Genomic DNA, 16,922 nt, shown 5'->3' on the forward strand with positions numbered 1-16,922 from the left:
ATTTATTAAACCACACACACACACACACACACACACACACACACACACACACACACACACAAACACATACCCTCTCTCTCTCTCTCTCTCTCTCTCTCTCTCTCTCTCTCTCTTTATTTTTATTTTTTGAATCTAGGAGTGTGCCTCTTTTGCCCACAGCAAACATGGCGAAAAAACTTCAACCTGACCTCTTGTGCCCTCAACAAAGATGGCAACAGCACTTCCTGCTCTTGCCTTCAACAAAGATGGTCGCAACACTTCCTGTCTAATACTTTTGCCCTCAACAAATATGGTGTTTGTGGTACAGGTTCCCTAACAGCCTGGATTCCGGTTGTAGTTTTATTTATTTATTTATTTTTAAACGATACGTGGTCGCAGACGTAAGTAACATGACTCCATCTTCTCTCGCAATTCCCGCGCCGTGGCAACAAAGCCCCTGCGCGGCTCTCCTGGGGCTGGGCCAGGGTTCGGGTGGCGGTGCTGGGGGTCGGTTCCCTCCGTGAGGACAGTCTGCGGGTTTTTCACTAACCGTGAAACCCGCCGGTAGCTCTTCCTGTTTGTGCCACAACCACGGCTTTCAGCTGCCGAGACAGGGAACTTTTTACAAGTTCACACACGCCCTCCTCACCTGCCACCTCCGGGCTTTGCAGAGGACTGTGAGCAATGTCGGGATCCGGAGTCCCGGGTGTGAGCTGAGGGTGTCAGAAACCCCGCCCGGCTCCCTTGTGTCCCCTGCCTCCATTGCCACCACACAGTCACCTCTCAGCACACTAATGACCTGAGCATGTGTGCTCACCGCCTTACTGCGACCCAGCTTCCCAATTCTTGTGAGGCTTATCGTAAAAGGCACACAAACACTTATTTTCTTGAACATGCTGGTCCTGTAGAGACCCTTTCACTACGTAAGAAAGATCCTTAAACTTCTTTCCTCCAGACTGTCTTCTATTGCTGGTCAGGGTCTATAAACGTCCCTGGTCCTTTTAGCAGTTTCTGCAGTGTGGGTGCTGGACAAACTCTGGCAAAGCAGTCTTGAGATCCACGATTCTCTAGCATTTAATTTTTTATAGTAGTATACATGAATGGATTAGTAAATCTATAATCCTTAAGGATTGCATTTTAAGTAAGGGATCAGATGTTTTTTTCTTTTGGATCTTTTACTGCACAAGGAATTGAAATAGGACCCCATTATTGTGAAAAGCAGAGATAGAAACAGGTTCATAATTAGTGCTGTTCATTATGCTGGGAAGTGTCTGGAATGAATGTGGTTTGGCTTAACAGCCATTTAGGAAACACCATGGCTTGGCACTCTGAAGATGGAAAGACCTGACTGATTTTGAGGTGCTTTTTAAAATGACTTTGCAGCAGCACTGTCTTTAGGACTCCATCAGTGTGCCTGAAATCTAGGTGCTGATTTTGGCTCTTTCCAGGGAGACATGGACGTCAGGGACAAGCAAGTGCTCCGTTCACTGCGTCTGGAGCTGGGTGCTCAGGTACTGGTAGACGGACTGGTTCTTCAGTACCTTTACCAGGAAGGCATTTTGACAGAAAACCACATTCAAGAAATCAAAGCTCAAACCACAGGCCTCCGGAAGACGATGCTGTTGCTGGACATTCTGCCTTCCAGGGGCCCCAAAGCCTTTGACACCTTCCTGGATTCCCTCCAGGAATTTCCCTGGGTAAGAGAGAAGCTGGAGAAAGCGAGAGAGGAAGCCACAGCGGAACTGCCTACAGGTAGGCCTTGAAGAGGTCACTTCAAAACAGCTCTGGAACTGTCACAACCATGCCCAATGGATTGGAAGTTGGTATTTTAGGAGGGGCAACATGGGCAACAATTTGGACAGAGAGGGCATGGCATTGGAGGGTCAAGCTGAGGAGGAGGTGGTGTTAGGAAACTCAAGGGAGGAAGGGCAAACGAACCCTGAGGCTGAGAGGTCAAGGAGGGAGATCAGAGTACAATTCAGAAATGCTTCCAGGGAAACTTGGCAAGTCACTTGGGAGGCCTGTCCTCATCCGGGAACCAGGTCAGTCTGAGCCCTTTGGCAACAGGAAGCTTTTGGAAGGCACAGATGGGAACGCAGGCTTTGGCCTACTGATAACTGATTTGTGGGGTGCCAGGCTGCCAGCTGGAGGAGGTCCTGTCATGGGAGACAGCCTCTAGGAAGGCATACCCTGCACCTGTTCCTGCAGCCAGCCTCTGTGGCCAGGGGGATTGGTTTGAAGCCTACCTTAGTTTGTTTTTTAAAGGCTCTTGGTTTAAAGCAGCCTTTTAAAATTCAGCTTTGTTCAGACACCTGGGGAATTTTATGTTGCAAGGGCAGTGATTTTGGGGGGAGAATCTTATTTTGATTTTTCCAGGGGAATTGAGAGCTGTGATTTGAAAAGAAACAGCTTGGTGCTTGTGAGAGGAAGGAGCTGTGGTATAAAGCACCCTTCCCTTTAGCTCCTCTCATACATACTACTTCTTACAAAGATGAGGGGCTGACCCAGAACGTTTAATTTGTTTTCTAATAATATAATAGAAAGTTGACCAAACTTTAATAGAAAACTGATCCAAGCCAAATTACTAGATTTTCAGAGTTAAGAATCCAACATTTTCTGCATTTTTGATATAGATATAGGACCAAGTCAGTGGTCTCCAGGATTTAGTGTTACAGTTTTAGAAAATGACCATAACAGAGCTGGTGCTGGTGGCAGCAGTGGCCGTGTATGTCTTTCTGGAGGCAGAGGCAGGTGGATCTCTGTGAGTCTAGCCTGGTCTACAGAGTGAGTTCTAGGGCAGCCAGAGCTACATATCAAAACCCTATTTCAACTCCTAACTTCCAAATGACTGTAACTGGTTAAAAAAAAAACCCAATGCTACCAGCAAATTACTTTTATTAGTAATTTAAACATAAGACCATGGGTCTTGTATTTTGAATGGTTTTGAGAACATATATAATATAATTAATTCTTTTTTTAAATTAACGACATATATCTCAATATATGACCAAAATGTTATAGCCAGTTAAGACCTGGTGAACATTCAGTGGAAAAATCTCAAAACATTCCTACTAGCTTGTCCAAATTACATGTCTTTTTGAAACCATGAGAATGCCAGCCTTTGAGGACCTCTCGAATTGTCAGCTTGGGTTGTCCTTAGAAAATTACATATTCCATGTGTCTGAACGAAACCGGGGCCAAATCTCCCTGACATTTCTACCACATTATTACAAGCAGACTATAGAGTTGGGGACGTAATGTCAATGAGTTGTGACGTAGGAGGTTCTCCTGGCTGCATGCCATTGGGCTTGAAAAGGGATCCAAAAGCTTTCCATTCTCCAAATGTTTAGTTTAACTAGGTGATTGTTCGGGCTATATAAAGAGCTTTGTCATGAATTGTCACAGACACGTGACCCGCATTCCCATCTCTAGGTTTGTTCAGAGAGCCAGAGAGAATTAAGAAATCCCGGGGAAATTATAAAAGTTAAGGAGAAGCTAAGGGGACAGGTGCTTTTACATCTAGTTATTCATTTTATACGTACGAGCGTTTTATCTGCGTATATGTGCGGGTGTGCCTGGTGCCCAGAGGTAAGGAGAGGGTGCCGGAAGTGGACTTGTAGATGGTTGTGAGCTGCCACGGGAAAGGAGAGGACACCAGGTGGTCTGCAAGAGCAGCCAGTGCTCCCAACTGCTGACCCTCTCTCCAGCCCCAAAAAGCAGCTTTAAGAAGGGAGTAAAATAGGGGGGTATATGCTGAGGAAAAAAAAAGAACAAATCTGTATATCCGCCTTCTGAACTCTGTGGAAGGGTTAAACGACAAGCTGCTTGCCTCTCAACTCGAGTGTTGTGAATTCTTTGTTTTTATAATCACACCCTGCTAGTGAAAAAAAAATTACGACGTGTTTTGGTTTATCGATTTCTCGGTGACATGAACCCATTTTGAAGTATGACTGTAGTCTAATATTGACTATAATACTGAAAATACTAGTAAGGTGGAGACTGATGATGAAGCCAACACCTTTCTCATGCTCGCTTTAAGAAGACTAACGTTCCGGGCAGGGCTGGCGCTCCCTTTGGCTGGTGCTTGGTGACATGGCATTGCCGTACCCGTGGTCTGCTGCCAGGCTCTTCGCCACAGTGGTCATGGATACTAACCCCCCAGAACTGTAAGCATGCCCCCAATAATAGACTCTTCCTTTATAAGGAAAATAAAGAGACATTACAATTGCCCCGAACCCTGTCATTTCTGACTCTTACTGATAAGCCCTGAAGTCCAGGTTTGTCAGTTGTTCTCACCTTCTTTTATAGTTTTCTAGACCACAGTCTCTTTAAAAGTCCTTATTGATTATTGAAAACCTATTATACCATAGGGTCTAGAGGTAAATGTGTATATCTATAAATTATATATAATTTATTATTTCATATATCATATACTGTGTTACATATCATGTTTTATATAGTATATATTATATAGTATTATATATATATACATACATATATATATATTTGGGGGTGGGGATAGAAGTTAAATATTTTAAAGAAGTAGATGCTTAATTGCTTTCTGTTATTTAAGGACTTAAATATTTTTAAGTGTCTAATTTCGTGAAAATAAGATTTTGAAATTAGGTTGAGGTTAAATGAGTTGGAAGTGTGTGTGGGTGTTGGGTTCTTTTTCTAGGGGGTGGGGGGATGAGGGGAGGCTTAAAGCCATGGACAAGCGTCAGAGCCGAAATGCCTTCCAACTTAACATCTCTGGAAAAAAGCAAACAAACCCAGAGTCCTGTTTTCTGGGAGCCCCGTGTTTCTCTAACACCGTGTCAGAACAGTGTAGCGCCCTCGTATTTCTGCAAAGGCATCTTGGATTTTGCGACCCAGGCTCAGGGAAAACAGGGCATTTGTGAGGCACACACACAGTAACCTTTTCTCGCTTTTTGCTTATGTTGTTTGTGGTTATTCAAGGACTGGTTTGGTGCCCGGCCCTCGGGAAGCCTTGAGAAGTTAGGGGTGGCCTTCGCTTAGCCACACGGTCGATCCTTTCTCAAGAATGAACTAACATTATTGCTACAGTTTTCTGCTTGATTTTTCTGGCAGGCTCTCGGTTTTCTCCTTCTTTGTATATTAATTTCTGTGTTTCATTTCTACATTTTGAGCTGCCACGGATATTTTTGTGTTATGTTATTTGCTTTTCGTACAGATGCTGATTGTAAGTGATTTAGAGTAAAACTGAGTTGTGTCTCAGTCCCTTTCCTCAATCCTCAGACAGAAAAGGACAAAAACTACCCAAATTTTTTGATTATACCTCAGAATTTTCTTAGGTCTTCTAATGTCTGTTTTCAAAAACAGTGTAAAAGTCTGAGACATTAAGTGGATATTTGGTTTGCGTCTTCCTCACCCCACAAGGACTCTTACCTTTGAAAAGAAGAATTCTGCTGATAAAATGACTTAATCCACCTTGGCACCACGGAAGGGACACTTGGCAGTATGCCGCTGTGACCAAGGTCACACACCAGACATTAGATCAGTTGGAAAGTCCTCTCTGGGTTCCTGCTGGGTCACTCCAGGAGACAGGACAGCTCTGGGTGCGGGGAAGGCAGCCTGTGACAGGAGACCTGGTTTCCCAGCCTGGTGGGCCTGTCTGAGCCGGAGCTCTCTGTGGTACCCGAGTTCATCTGGCTTGGGAGAGGAGCTTTTCCTGAAGCCCTGGCTTCAGTATCTGATGGGACATGATGGAGTGGCTCACAGGCCACGGGACTCTCTGTTCCAGCTTGTTTGCTCTGGCCTGGCCGTGGGGCTACAGCTCTGCTATGATCCTTTCTCTCCTGTCTTCTGGTAGCGTTCCCTTTGGCTTGGGCTCTGTTTTTCTCTTCTTTACCAGCAGGATCCCTGAGTTGTGTTTGTGCCTAGCCACTAGCAAGAGGCTTTGCATCAGACGCTTCCTTCCTCGGCCCAATTCAGTGGCTGCCCTGAGGCTAGCCCTTCCTTCAGCCTTGCCTGCCCTTCAGTGAGTGGGTCATCCCACCAGACAGGATGTCCTTGATTGCCTGGTCATCCTCACTGGTACAATACACAGGGCTGGCTTGCCCTTTCCTTTTCGGCCCAGAGGCACCAGGCCCAGCCTGTCCCTTATGAGCTGGCCTTGAGTGACCCTTCTGAGCTACATTGGTTGGTCTCTCTCCTAAGAGGTACATTTTGGCTCTGAAGTATATGCTTGGTGTCGCGCGCCCCACGTCCCGCCGGCAGGAAAAGGCGTGCAACAACAGGATTCTTCTGCGAACAACCTTTATTGTACAATACTCTGAGCAGGGGACCACGTGGAAGAAAAATGCACTGCTTATATATGCCCAGGAGACTCGTGTCACTACCTGATTGGTGCGCCCTCCAGTAACTCATTAGCATGCCCCGAGAGCGGGCTGTGACATATGTGGCACATGCGCACTAAGTCTCTTGGCTGGGCAACAGCTCTGTTTGCTGAGTCCTCAGCGGGAAGCCGGCGCCATGTTTGGGTGCGGCCCAAAGGCTCTCTACAGCTGGGGTGTATTTGAAGGCACTGAGCTCTCATGACAGCTGTATTACATATTGCTATGGGTTTACTGGATTTCTAACTTTGGATTCTTCTTCTTATATAGCCTTTTCCGACCAGGCCATGCATCAAAGCCTGCCCCTTGAGATAACTGTTGTGCTGACCTCAGCTTATATCCTGGGCTCTATATTCAGTCAGTGAGATTGTTTCCTCTGGCATCCCCAGGGTGATTACCATATACCTCCCAGGGATTAAGGATCGTGGGTCTAACCTGAAGGGCCTTCGGATAACAGAAGGTATTCATTCATTCTTTCAGAGGTGCAGTGGGTGTTGGCCATGTGTTAGCGGTCAGGGATACAACGGTAAACAGAACTGTGGACATGGGGTCCTGGAGGAGGATCAAGGGTGTGGGCAGATAGCTGATGAATAAATTACCACTGCATGGTTGTGGTGGGGAGGGTGGGCAGGTAAGCCTTAGAAAGCCTCTCTGATGTGTTGACCTCACTTCTGGGACAGAGCAGACAGAGTTAGGTAAGAGACACGCTGTACCAACACAGGCTCAGTGACTCAGTTACGACCTGTTGTGTTTCCCACCGTGTATCCGAAAGCGTGTGTGGTCCTTATGACGAACGTAGATCATCTGGGAAATGGGATGAAATGATGGTGAAGCTCACGATGAGAAGGCACTTCCCTCTTACTTCAGCAGTGGTCCAGATAAGGACCATGCCTCAACCCTCGAAGGCAATAGAATTCCAACAGTGAGGGTGGTAAAAGCAAGGGACGGTCCATTGCCAGGGCTGAGTGGTTTAGAAAAGGAAGGGCCGGTGTAGCTCAGACAGCAGCCGTTGCAGCACAAGTAGCTTCGTCTTGAATTTTGTCACAGGCTTGGGATTCTTCTCATAGACTCCTGCAGTTCCGCCACCCAGCTGAGCATGCTCCGTTCAAGTGAGCTTTTTTTCCAAGCCTGTGACGTCTCCAGGCTCTGGGTGTATGCCGTGGTGGGAGGACAGGAACTGGTTACCTTTATCGCTAGCATTATGGAGGTTGTAACTTTTTTGTAACTTTTTATCTAAATACCACGTTTGCAGCCAGATCCTGGTATTTGGGAGCTGGGAGGGACTCACACTCGGTATTCTTTTCCTCCATGAAGTCGGGGAGGGAGGGAGCCTGAAGTCGGCTTACTCACATCACACAGCTAGTTGATGTAATTTATTGCTAAGACTAGAATCCTAGCCTACCAGCTCTTGATTTAGGACCTTCCCTGCCCTACAGTTTTTTTGGCTTCCCACTGGGTTTGAAATGGAATTGTATTATGCCGTGGTGTTAATACCCGAAGAGGCTTTTAAACACTTGCACTAATGTGTGTGTGTTTTAATGTTAAAAGCAAAAACTTCAAGATTTTTAGGTATAGTGGGTTGAAATTGTCTTAAATTATTTTATTTTTATTAATGCTAATTTTAATCGTCTAACAGGGAGTCGTCATAGTCCAGGGCTGTATCTTATCAGAGGCTTCCCCCAGCTTCTGCAAGGCTGATGTAAGGCAAGGCAGAAGACTTTTATGAGTATTTATGGGCCTGATGAAATAATGCATCCGCTGGCAGCTAATTGCCACTCTTTCTAGGAACAGCAAGCCATGTGACAGGCCCTGCCCAGCAGGGATGGCTCCATTTCACTTTCAAATGCATTTAATACTTTTTTTTTTTTTTTTTTTGGAGAAAATCTGACTGTGCCTGTTTTCCTCGCTCCCACGGCCACATGGACCATTGGGCTGTATCATTCACCTGATCGCCTTCAGTCCCTTCACCGTGGCCGTGTGCTGGAATTACCTGGGGGGCTGAGAGAGCACCAATGTCCCAGTGCTGTCCCTGGCCACACCGATCCATCACAGAGCTTCTGGGTGTAGACTCTAGGCAGTGATATTACACACGCGCCCACTGACGTGGGTACAAACAAGCCCAGGCACACATGGCTTACCAGAGTATTTTAAAGTGTAGCAGGGAGAGAAGAAACCTTGTGATCGGGCTGGGTGGCTCCTTGATTTTAATCCTCGAACACTTTCTGAAGGATTTTCCAGCACATCAGGCCCCAGAGCAAGTGTGACCCCACTCCTGACATGAAAATGTTGGGGATATACAGGCTAAATGCACATAAAAATAAAGTTGGAGGGATTTTGCATTACCTGGAGAAGTTGAATTTAGGCCATGATGGTGGTGGCCCACACCTTTAATCTCAGCACTCGGGAGGCAGAGGCAGGTGGATCCCTGAGTTCGAGGCCAGCCTGGCCTGCAGAGTAAATTCCTGGACAGCCAGGGCTACACAGAGAAACCCTGTCTGGGGGAAGGGAGCTGGGTGTGGAACAGAAGTTGAACTCAGGGCATAATTTTTTCTATGGTTAGTTCACATTGTGAGCTACTTGAACACCCCTCCCCCATTTTCTGTGCTCTATGGATCAAGCCCTCACCAGTTGGAGATAGAACCTGCTAGTGAGGAAGTACTGGATGCAGCTCTCAGATACAGATCGAGCTGAGCATGGCTTGCGGGTGGGAGGGGAGAGGACAGACAGGTAGCCCTGGCTCATCCTGCCTGGGTCTCGGGCTGTGTGTCTCTGGCTTCTTTCAGCATTAGAAATGAGTTTGGGGGCTGGAGGGATGGCTCAGGACTTAAGTGTCTTTGCTCTGTGTGTGTGTGAGAGAGTGTATGTTGTGCCGGCGCTGGAGAGGCACAGAGATCCAGAGTTAAAGATCATCTTCAGCTGCTCAGGGAGGTGTAGGCCTGAGCTCTGCAGAGCCCTTTATTATGTAGACGAGGCAAGGTAAACACAGGGATATTTAATAATCTTAAGGCCGCACGGGTGTGTGGAGCCAAATTATCAACTAAGGTGCTTTGACTTCAAAGCCTGCTAACTTCTACCCTATAAAAGCACCTTAGCAAAATAGGCTTTTCCCTTCTAATTTGGAATGCTCAAGTGTGTTCCATTGCTCCAAGTCCCCATGCATTCTCCCTTGCTCTTGTCAGACCCAAGCCCAGGGACTTCTGGGAAATCCGTTTCTTTCCTGTTGTCTCCCCTTCTCTAGTCTCCTTTGGCCCTTTGAAGAGGAGGTTGGGTCTGAAGCAAGGCCACGAGCTTCTCTCCTCACAGATCCTCTGCCATCTCAGGAGCCCTAAAGACCAAAGCCTGGCTGTGACTAAGGGACATGGTGGTGGCTCTGCTGATGCTGCACTCAGATCCCACTTCGCAGCTCATAAATCATGCTCTCTACCGCCAGGGTACCAGGAATAAACTTTCCTGCTGGTGAAGCTCCAGCGCGGCGGTGACTGCCTAGCAAGGTAGCATTCCGCCTTGTGAGTGAGCGAGGGGGGTTCAGGCACGCAGGCTGTGGTTATAGCCAGCTGCAGGAATGTTTGCCTTACCCAAATTTAATAGGCAGCTGTGTTTACACTTGTTCTTCAGTTTGGCCGGCAAGGAGCATAGATGTATATGATTCTTGGGAGGGTATTCCTACCCTGCCCCCCCTTTTAAAAATGTGATATTTTTTTTCTCCCCCAAATAGTAAACGTGAATTTAGAACAAAGTGTGACTGCTGGATGTTTTGGGTCAGGTTTTAGTTCTAAGCTTGATTTTGCCAGTGACAGGAAAGATTTGCCCCTCTGTAGGAAGTCCCAGGCTGACAGTTCCTGGAAATGTTCAGGTTCTATTTATACTCTGCACCATGGCAGAGAGGGTGGCAACACGGGTACCAAAATAACACTGAGGAGGTGTCTGAAGCGGCCGGGAGGACACAGGGGTAAACAAAGCCAGGGCCTAGGCATGCTCTCCGTCCTCAGCACAGACCACGGCTGTGCGTAGATAAATGTATGGGATCTCTTCCCACCCAGGAAGCCAGCAGCACAGCCGCAGGGGACATCACCTCAAGTGTGACACCGTCATCCTGAAGCTAGCATGTGACCCAGCCATGGAGGCCCCGTTTCCAGGGATCATCTCTCAGTCCCAAGGCCAGTCACAGGTTTCCATCCTTTAGTTTCAAGATGGGATCTCTGTGGTGTTTTCTTCTCGTTCAGCTAATTTTTCGAAAGCTACTTACCGAGCTGAGAAGCACGCTCACCAGTTTATGATAAAGCATGTTTGAAGGCCACAGATAAGAGATGCACAGGGCGAGGGATAGAAGGAGAGCCAAGGAGCTTCTGATTTCTTTTCCACATCCCGGTACCTCCAACTATAACCTTTGGCTGTCTGGAAGCTCACTAAACCCCGACCCTTGGAGTTTTCAATAGCTTCATCACACTGACACATCTGATTAAATCACTGGACAACTTACACTTTGGGTGCTCTCTCTTCTCTAGAGGGAAGAACACTTACTGTCCCAGCACTTGGGAGGCAGAGGCAGGAGGATTAGAGGTTGAGACTCACGGTCTTGGATTTTGAATGACTGTGCTCATCCCCAAAGCTATCAGAGACTGTTGGTCATTGGTCAGCTTAGTAGCAATGACGTGAACTACTTTGAAGATCATCAGAATGTGGAAGGCGTGTGTCAGGCAGTACGAGAACCAAACACTACACATTTTGTGATATAACAGTGGCAAATAAGGCCTGTGGTCATGAGGCCTGCATGTAAGTCCTTAAGAACAGGTCACGGTTCCGTCGCGTGTGCATTTGGCATGTCTGCATGTAGATACAGAGGGTCAGAGCTGGAGTGGATCTTAGCGGCCTCCATTTTACCGACGGCGGGGAAGGGAAGGTGTGCTAATTTATTCTTTTGTTGCAATGACAAGATTACCTTGACAGAAGCAACTTAAGGGAGAAAAGGCCCGTTTTGGTTTTGAGTTCCAAAAGTGACACCAGTCAGGAAATGCACAGTGAGAGGACCAAGAGGCTGGCCTGTCCCATGGTGCCAGAAGAAGAGGGAGAGGACAGGAGACAGGGACCGGTTATACAACTTCAAAGCCAGCCCCCAGGGAGGGACTCTCCATCAAGGCCTGTAAGGTTCACTTCCCATCCCGTGCCAGTGGCTGGGGGATCATGAGTTCAGATCCTATGGTGGATGGTTCACATCCGAACCACAGCAGGACTGTTCCAAGACCTATAAAATACATTAGATGGGTTCTTCAGTTCAAGCAGTAGGACTTCGTGCCGACATAAAAATAAAAATTTCTTGGATGCATAGTGCATAGGTTCACAACTTTGAAAAAAAATGGCTAAAATCGAAGAACTTGAGGGACCAGATAAGGCAGTGAGTGAGTCTAAGGCCCTGGATGGTGTGTCCACAAGGTCCTCCATTGCACTCGCTTTGGGATGCACACCGTGGGCCAAGCCTGGGTCCTACGTGCGTCAATTACGTGCTGGAATCACCTGGAACGGTGAGGGGTCTGCAAACTTGATGGTTCTCTGGAAGTCATCTGGAGCCTTCGGTTCCTCCTTCCTCTTCCTCACAGCCCTTTATCACTCTGTGGTCTTGGCTCCCCCTTCTTTCTACCTGGTGGCTTTTCCATGGCCTTTCCTTCCTCAGCTCTGGCTGCGGGCCGGAGCTGCCTTCACAGCTTGACTTGACTGCTCGGCTGTATCTGCCACTTCTGTTGTGTTAACAGCTCAGCGGAGAAAAGGCCATTTGTGTGAGAAGCCTGTACTAGGCTTTTTAGCGCAGTGCCAAGGAAGGCAGCACAACAGAGTGTCTCAGTCCACTGGCGCGGGGTTTGCTCAGCCAGCCAGAAGGGGCTTTTAGACCAATCACTCCTGCCCCTCAGCACCTGTCACAGTCACAGGGGCTTGTGTTCGGACCAGGCCTCTTAGCACTAGTCAGTCAGCAGGGTTGGGTTTTGTGCCTTTCGTGGCCTTGTCTTAGAGCTGAAATCACAGCCACCCCTCTGCTAGACCCCCGGGGGAGTGCCGACTGGCAGCCCTTGACCCAGGATTTCTAGTATCCGGAACTGAGAAATAAGTTTCCGTTCATTTATAAGTTACCCAGGCAGTGATATATCTTGTATATATATAATCTTTGCTTCTTAATTTAGTGTATTTTAAGAGATAACTATGGCTTGTAATAAAGTATAATATGAAACATTTGAACCATCTTTTTTTTTTAATCTCAAAAATTTAGCCTGTATATATAGGGAAACTATAATCGTTTTTCTCAGACATCCTAGGTTTATGACTGAGTCTCACATTAAAAGACAAATGAAGAAAGCATACAACTTAAGATAAGTGATTTGTTTTTGGTGTGTGTGTTGTGGTATGTGATATGTGGTACCCATGTACACACACGTGAAGATATATATCACTCTCCACCTCATTTATTATTCTTTTAAACATAATTTATTTTTTATACATGTGAGCATTCGGATCCCACACGTGTCTGTGTACCATGTGCATGCCTAGCACCCACAGAGACCAGCAGGGGGCGTCTGATTCCATGGAACTGGAGTTTCAGACAGTTGTGAGCTGCTGTGTGGGTCCTGGGAATTGAACCTTGGTCTCCTGGAAGAGCAGCCAGTGCTCTTAACTACCGAACCACCTCTCCAGCTTCCAAACTTAATAGAAGGCTTATGACATGATGCCTTTCTAAGGAAATTCAGACCCAGGGAAGCAGTTGGACTTCTGTATGTTTATTTAGGGCTGAAGAAATGTAGACAGTGTTGAGAAACAGTGTAATCCAATGGTAGTAATGGGGGCTAACAAGGTCTGCACAGCCGTGTTCTCTGGGACCATCTCTTCAGAGACAGGAGTCTCATTTTCTTCTGCCATAGGCAGGGGTGTCTCACAGGAGGGTCTTACAATCCGCTTCAAGGAGGGGGCAAGGAAAGGTGTGGCGAGCAGCCGGCCTCTGCTGCCCAGATCCTATGAGCCAGAATGGGACACCCCGTCACCATCACAGAAGCTCATTTCTCCGGTGGGAAAGCGCTGGTGGTTCACTTACCTCGATCATTACCGGAAAGTCACAGCTGACTTGCTGCCACCAATGCTGAAATCTTCTTCCAAGATGCTGAACAAAAACGCAAAGTTCGATTATGTGCGTGTGAATATATTACACGAGTCAACTGCAGAGTCTTTGCAGACTCAGTGTGGCCTGGCCATTGCTGCTCCAGTTAGCAGAGGCAGCCGGTGGGGTGGCGGACTTAAATGACCTCCCCTAAGTGCCTCTAAGGAACCGGGGAGGATATTTTCACTCTGCTGTTTAAATAATCTTTTTGTTTGTTTATCTTTCAGTGAGTATTCTATTTCAAAGTCTTTTACTAGATTATTATATAATGGCTTTTCCTTTTTAGCGTCTTCCAATCACGTGCTTTCTGACGTTAAGTTCCAAAATCTTTTCTTTGTTTTCCACAATCTGTTAGATTATAGATGGTTCTGTTTTTGCCAGTGCTATATTAAAATATTCTCCAGATAGACTGGCTGTGTTCTGGATAGTTGGCTTTTTTCGCCTTGTGCTTGCTAAGGCATTCCTGATGACTGTTTCACTTAACCGTAGAGCGAGTTTCAAAGAGACTATTAAAAGCTTTGGCAGAACAGCCACCTCCCTCCCTCCCTCCCTCCCGCCTCACTCCTGCTTAGATGGTTCAACACCTCACAAGGCCATAGGAGTCAGAAGGTGTTATCTGTAAGTGGGGAAAAAAAATCACAGCACGACCAACTCACACTTCTTCTCTTCAGTCAGCATTTATTGAGGTCATACTATGTGCCAGGAGTTAAGTTAGTCCAGATTAGTCAAGTATAATCTCTGATTGCTTCATTCCAGAAGGTTCTCCAAGCCAGTGATACTGCAAATGGTCTGGTCTCTCATACAAACAGAGGGCCTCCCATGAAGTCCGGTGGGTTGGTTGTCCTCACCAGATGCTGTTGTCATTATTAAGATGGGGCTAAAGGACCGAGCCATTCGGAAGCAGGACTGGATGCACTGGGGGAAGATGACTGTGGGGTTGGGTGTGCTTGTGGCTTGGAGGACATAGTGGCTTCCATTTCCAGAGTACTTACTGTGACCCAGCCCCATGGGTGCTTCAGTCCCCATGTATATAAGGCTGAGGCTATTATTTCAACTTTCAAGATGAGGAAGCTGAGAAGCTACCCAGGCCACACAGCGTTTCCCTCTGTACAGATGCTCTGAAACATTTCCAGGTGGGGTCAGAGCTGGGTAAAGTCTGGTTTCTGTTGCAGTAAATATTAAAACAATGGCTTAACCTTTTATCGGCCCCCGCGGTCTCACTCCCCGGACACCGCTCTAGTGTGGAGCCGAGTGCACAGACTCTGTCACTCGGTCTGCAAGCCACCCTCTCCATGAGGTTCCCTTCCCAGGTTCCACTCCACCCACCCCTGCTGCTTCTGTCCTGAGTGGATACAACTGCCCTGACGTGTTGTTCTCACACAATTCCCCTTGGTGGGTTGTTGCCAGGCCTTACACACACACACCCCAACTCTGTGACAGACTTCATGCATTCCGCCAGTACACCCTTTGAACTCAATTAAGTCGGCACATCAAAGAACACACCAAAACACTGTGATCCAATTGGTAAAATATAATTTTCCCACCTAGACAAATCAAATGATCTTGTACAATTCCATCCCTTATGAAGCATTCATAATAACCTTATTTATGCGCTGAGAGACACGTAAACATCTGTCTCCTCCAACAATCTCCTTCCCTCTCCCTCCTCTTCCAGTCCTCCTTTTCCCTGCCTACCTCTCCACTGTCCAATTACGCATCACCTTAACATAAACCTATAGGTTTCTACCTCCTCTGCCGAGCTGCTCGTTTTCTCTGCCTCCAAACTGAACTATTTCATCCTCCGTTCCAGTGGCGGTCAAGACAGGTGAATGAAATTCTTAAACCTAAACCGCCACATTGGAGGCAGTGGGATATTTTTCTCGGTTTATTTTATGCGTATGGACGTTTTACCTGCACGGTTGGCATGAAGCACCCACGGAGGTCAGGTGTTGCACCCCTGGCCCCTAGGCTATGGTCTCAATGTGCTTCTCTGCAGTGGTCCTGTAGGAGACCGAATCCCTAAGTTCACATGTGAGGCTTTGAAGCTGTTAGGTGAGCGGAGGCCAGGGAAACAGGGCTCCTGTGACATCACTGATGGTTTTATATGAAGATTAACAAAGATTTATGCTAGCTCGTTTGCCGTCTCACAGTGTAATGGATGCTTTTCATCACGTCAAGAAGCAGTAAGATGGCCAGCACCAGATCTCACTTAGGGATTGGAGTATGCTCTTAGGCCTCCTAGGAGACTCAGCTTTCTGTTCCTTACACACGATCTGGCTTCATAGTTAGCTTGACTGTCAACTTGGTGTAGCCTAGGGGCACCTGAGAAGTACTCTCCACTAATAACCCAGATCAGATTGACCCATCTGAGTGCGTGGGGATCATCTGGGTAGGCCATTGATGTAGAAGGTCCCCAGCAAACTGTGTTCGCCCCTGTTCCCTGAGCAGGTGCTCCTGGGCTACTCGAGTAGACATGAACCTGTGATGGAGCCGGCAAGCAGTGTTTCTCCACGGCTTCTGCTTCGAGTCTCTGGTTGAGTTCCTGCCCTAACTCCTCTCACCAATGGGCCGTGTCTTGGAAGTGCAAACCAGATTAAGCTCTGTCTTCCCCGCAATTGCTTTTCATTGAGGTATTCTGCCACACAGTGGAAAAAAAGGAGTGCGCCTGATCTCAGCTCTTGTGATAGCAACAGAAGCGGACTAAGAAACCCACCGTTGCTTATACTTTTTCTTACTTTTAGCTCATCTTGGGCAGCTAGCAGATATGTCTCTGCCTGACCTTCAGTGACAATAGCTCTTGGGCACTTTCTAGTGCTTTCTGTGTAATGTTTGCTGAATACCAGCTGATAGCTATTCATTCTCCAGACTGAAGGCAGTTTGTTCTGGTCACTAGCCAGGTAGTGTCCAACTTACCTGGTTACAGATGTATTTTATTGTTGTCATTAGTAACTATTATAATAGTGAATTTCACTTGGGAACATGCTTCTTATCTTTCTTTCTTTCTTTTTTTTTTAATGACTGGAAATTCCAGTCTTGCATGTCTTGGTTAAATACAGGAATGGGCCCTTGGGACCCATCTTTGTCCAGGGCCGAATCTTTTTTTTCAAATGAGGGAAACTTTAAGAATGAAGGCCTAAAGCTCTCAGGATAGGTCCCCTCTGAACTGATTTTCCCTGGATTACTGCAAACGCAGACAGAAACAAAAGCTACCTCTCCCACAGAGCCCAGCGGATCTCCAACCTCAGAGCAAGCAGCCTTTTCTGGCTGATCAAAATAGTATTCTGTGCACAGTGGCTTTGGCTTTGGTACAGGTTTGTACAAGTTAGTTTTTTTTTTAGAGTCAGCTGAGGAAGAGGGGATCCCAACTGAGGGCTTGTCTCCCTCAGACTCGCCTGTGGACATGTCTTCATTAGTTGTTGATGTGGGAGGTCTTAGTACACTGAGGGTGGCAC

At 47.0% G+C, this 16,922-nt stretch overlaps 1 protein-coding gene across 1 annotated transcript in view; it reads left to right on the forward strand.

Moving 5' to 3' along the window:
* The first annotated feature begins 257 nt into the window (after nt 1–257).
* CRADD (CARD and death domain containing adaptor protein) overlaps nt 258–16,922 on the forward strand; it is a 135,620-nt gene continuing 118,955 nt past the window's right edge. The window contains exons 1-2 of the mRNA XM_080935069.1: nt 258–380; nt 1,428–1,731. Coding sequence (XP_080791195.1) covers nt 1,434–1,731 — 298 coding nt within the window. The 5' untranslated portion in view covers nt 258–380; nt 1,428–1,433. The remainder of the gene's footprint in view (nt 381–1,427; nt 1,732–16,922) is intronic.

The sequence above is a fragment of the Micromys minutus genome, assembly GCF_963924665.1.
Source record: "Micromys minutus genome assembly, chromosome: 22".
NCBI lineage: Eukaryota > Metazoa > Chordata > Mammalia > Rodentia > Muridae > Micromys > Micromys minutus.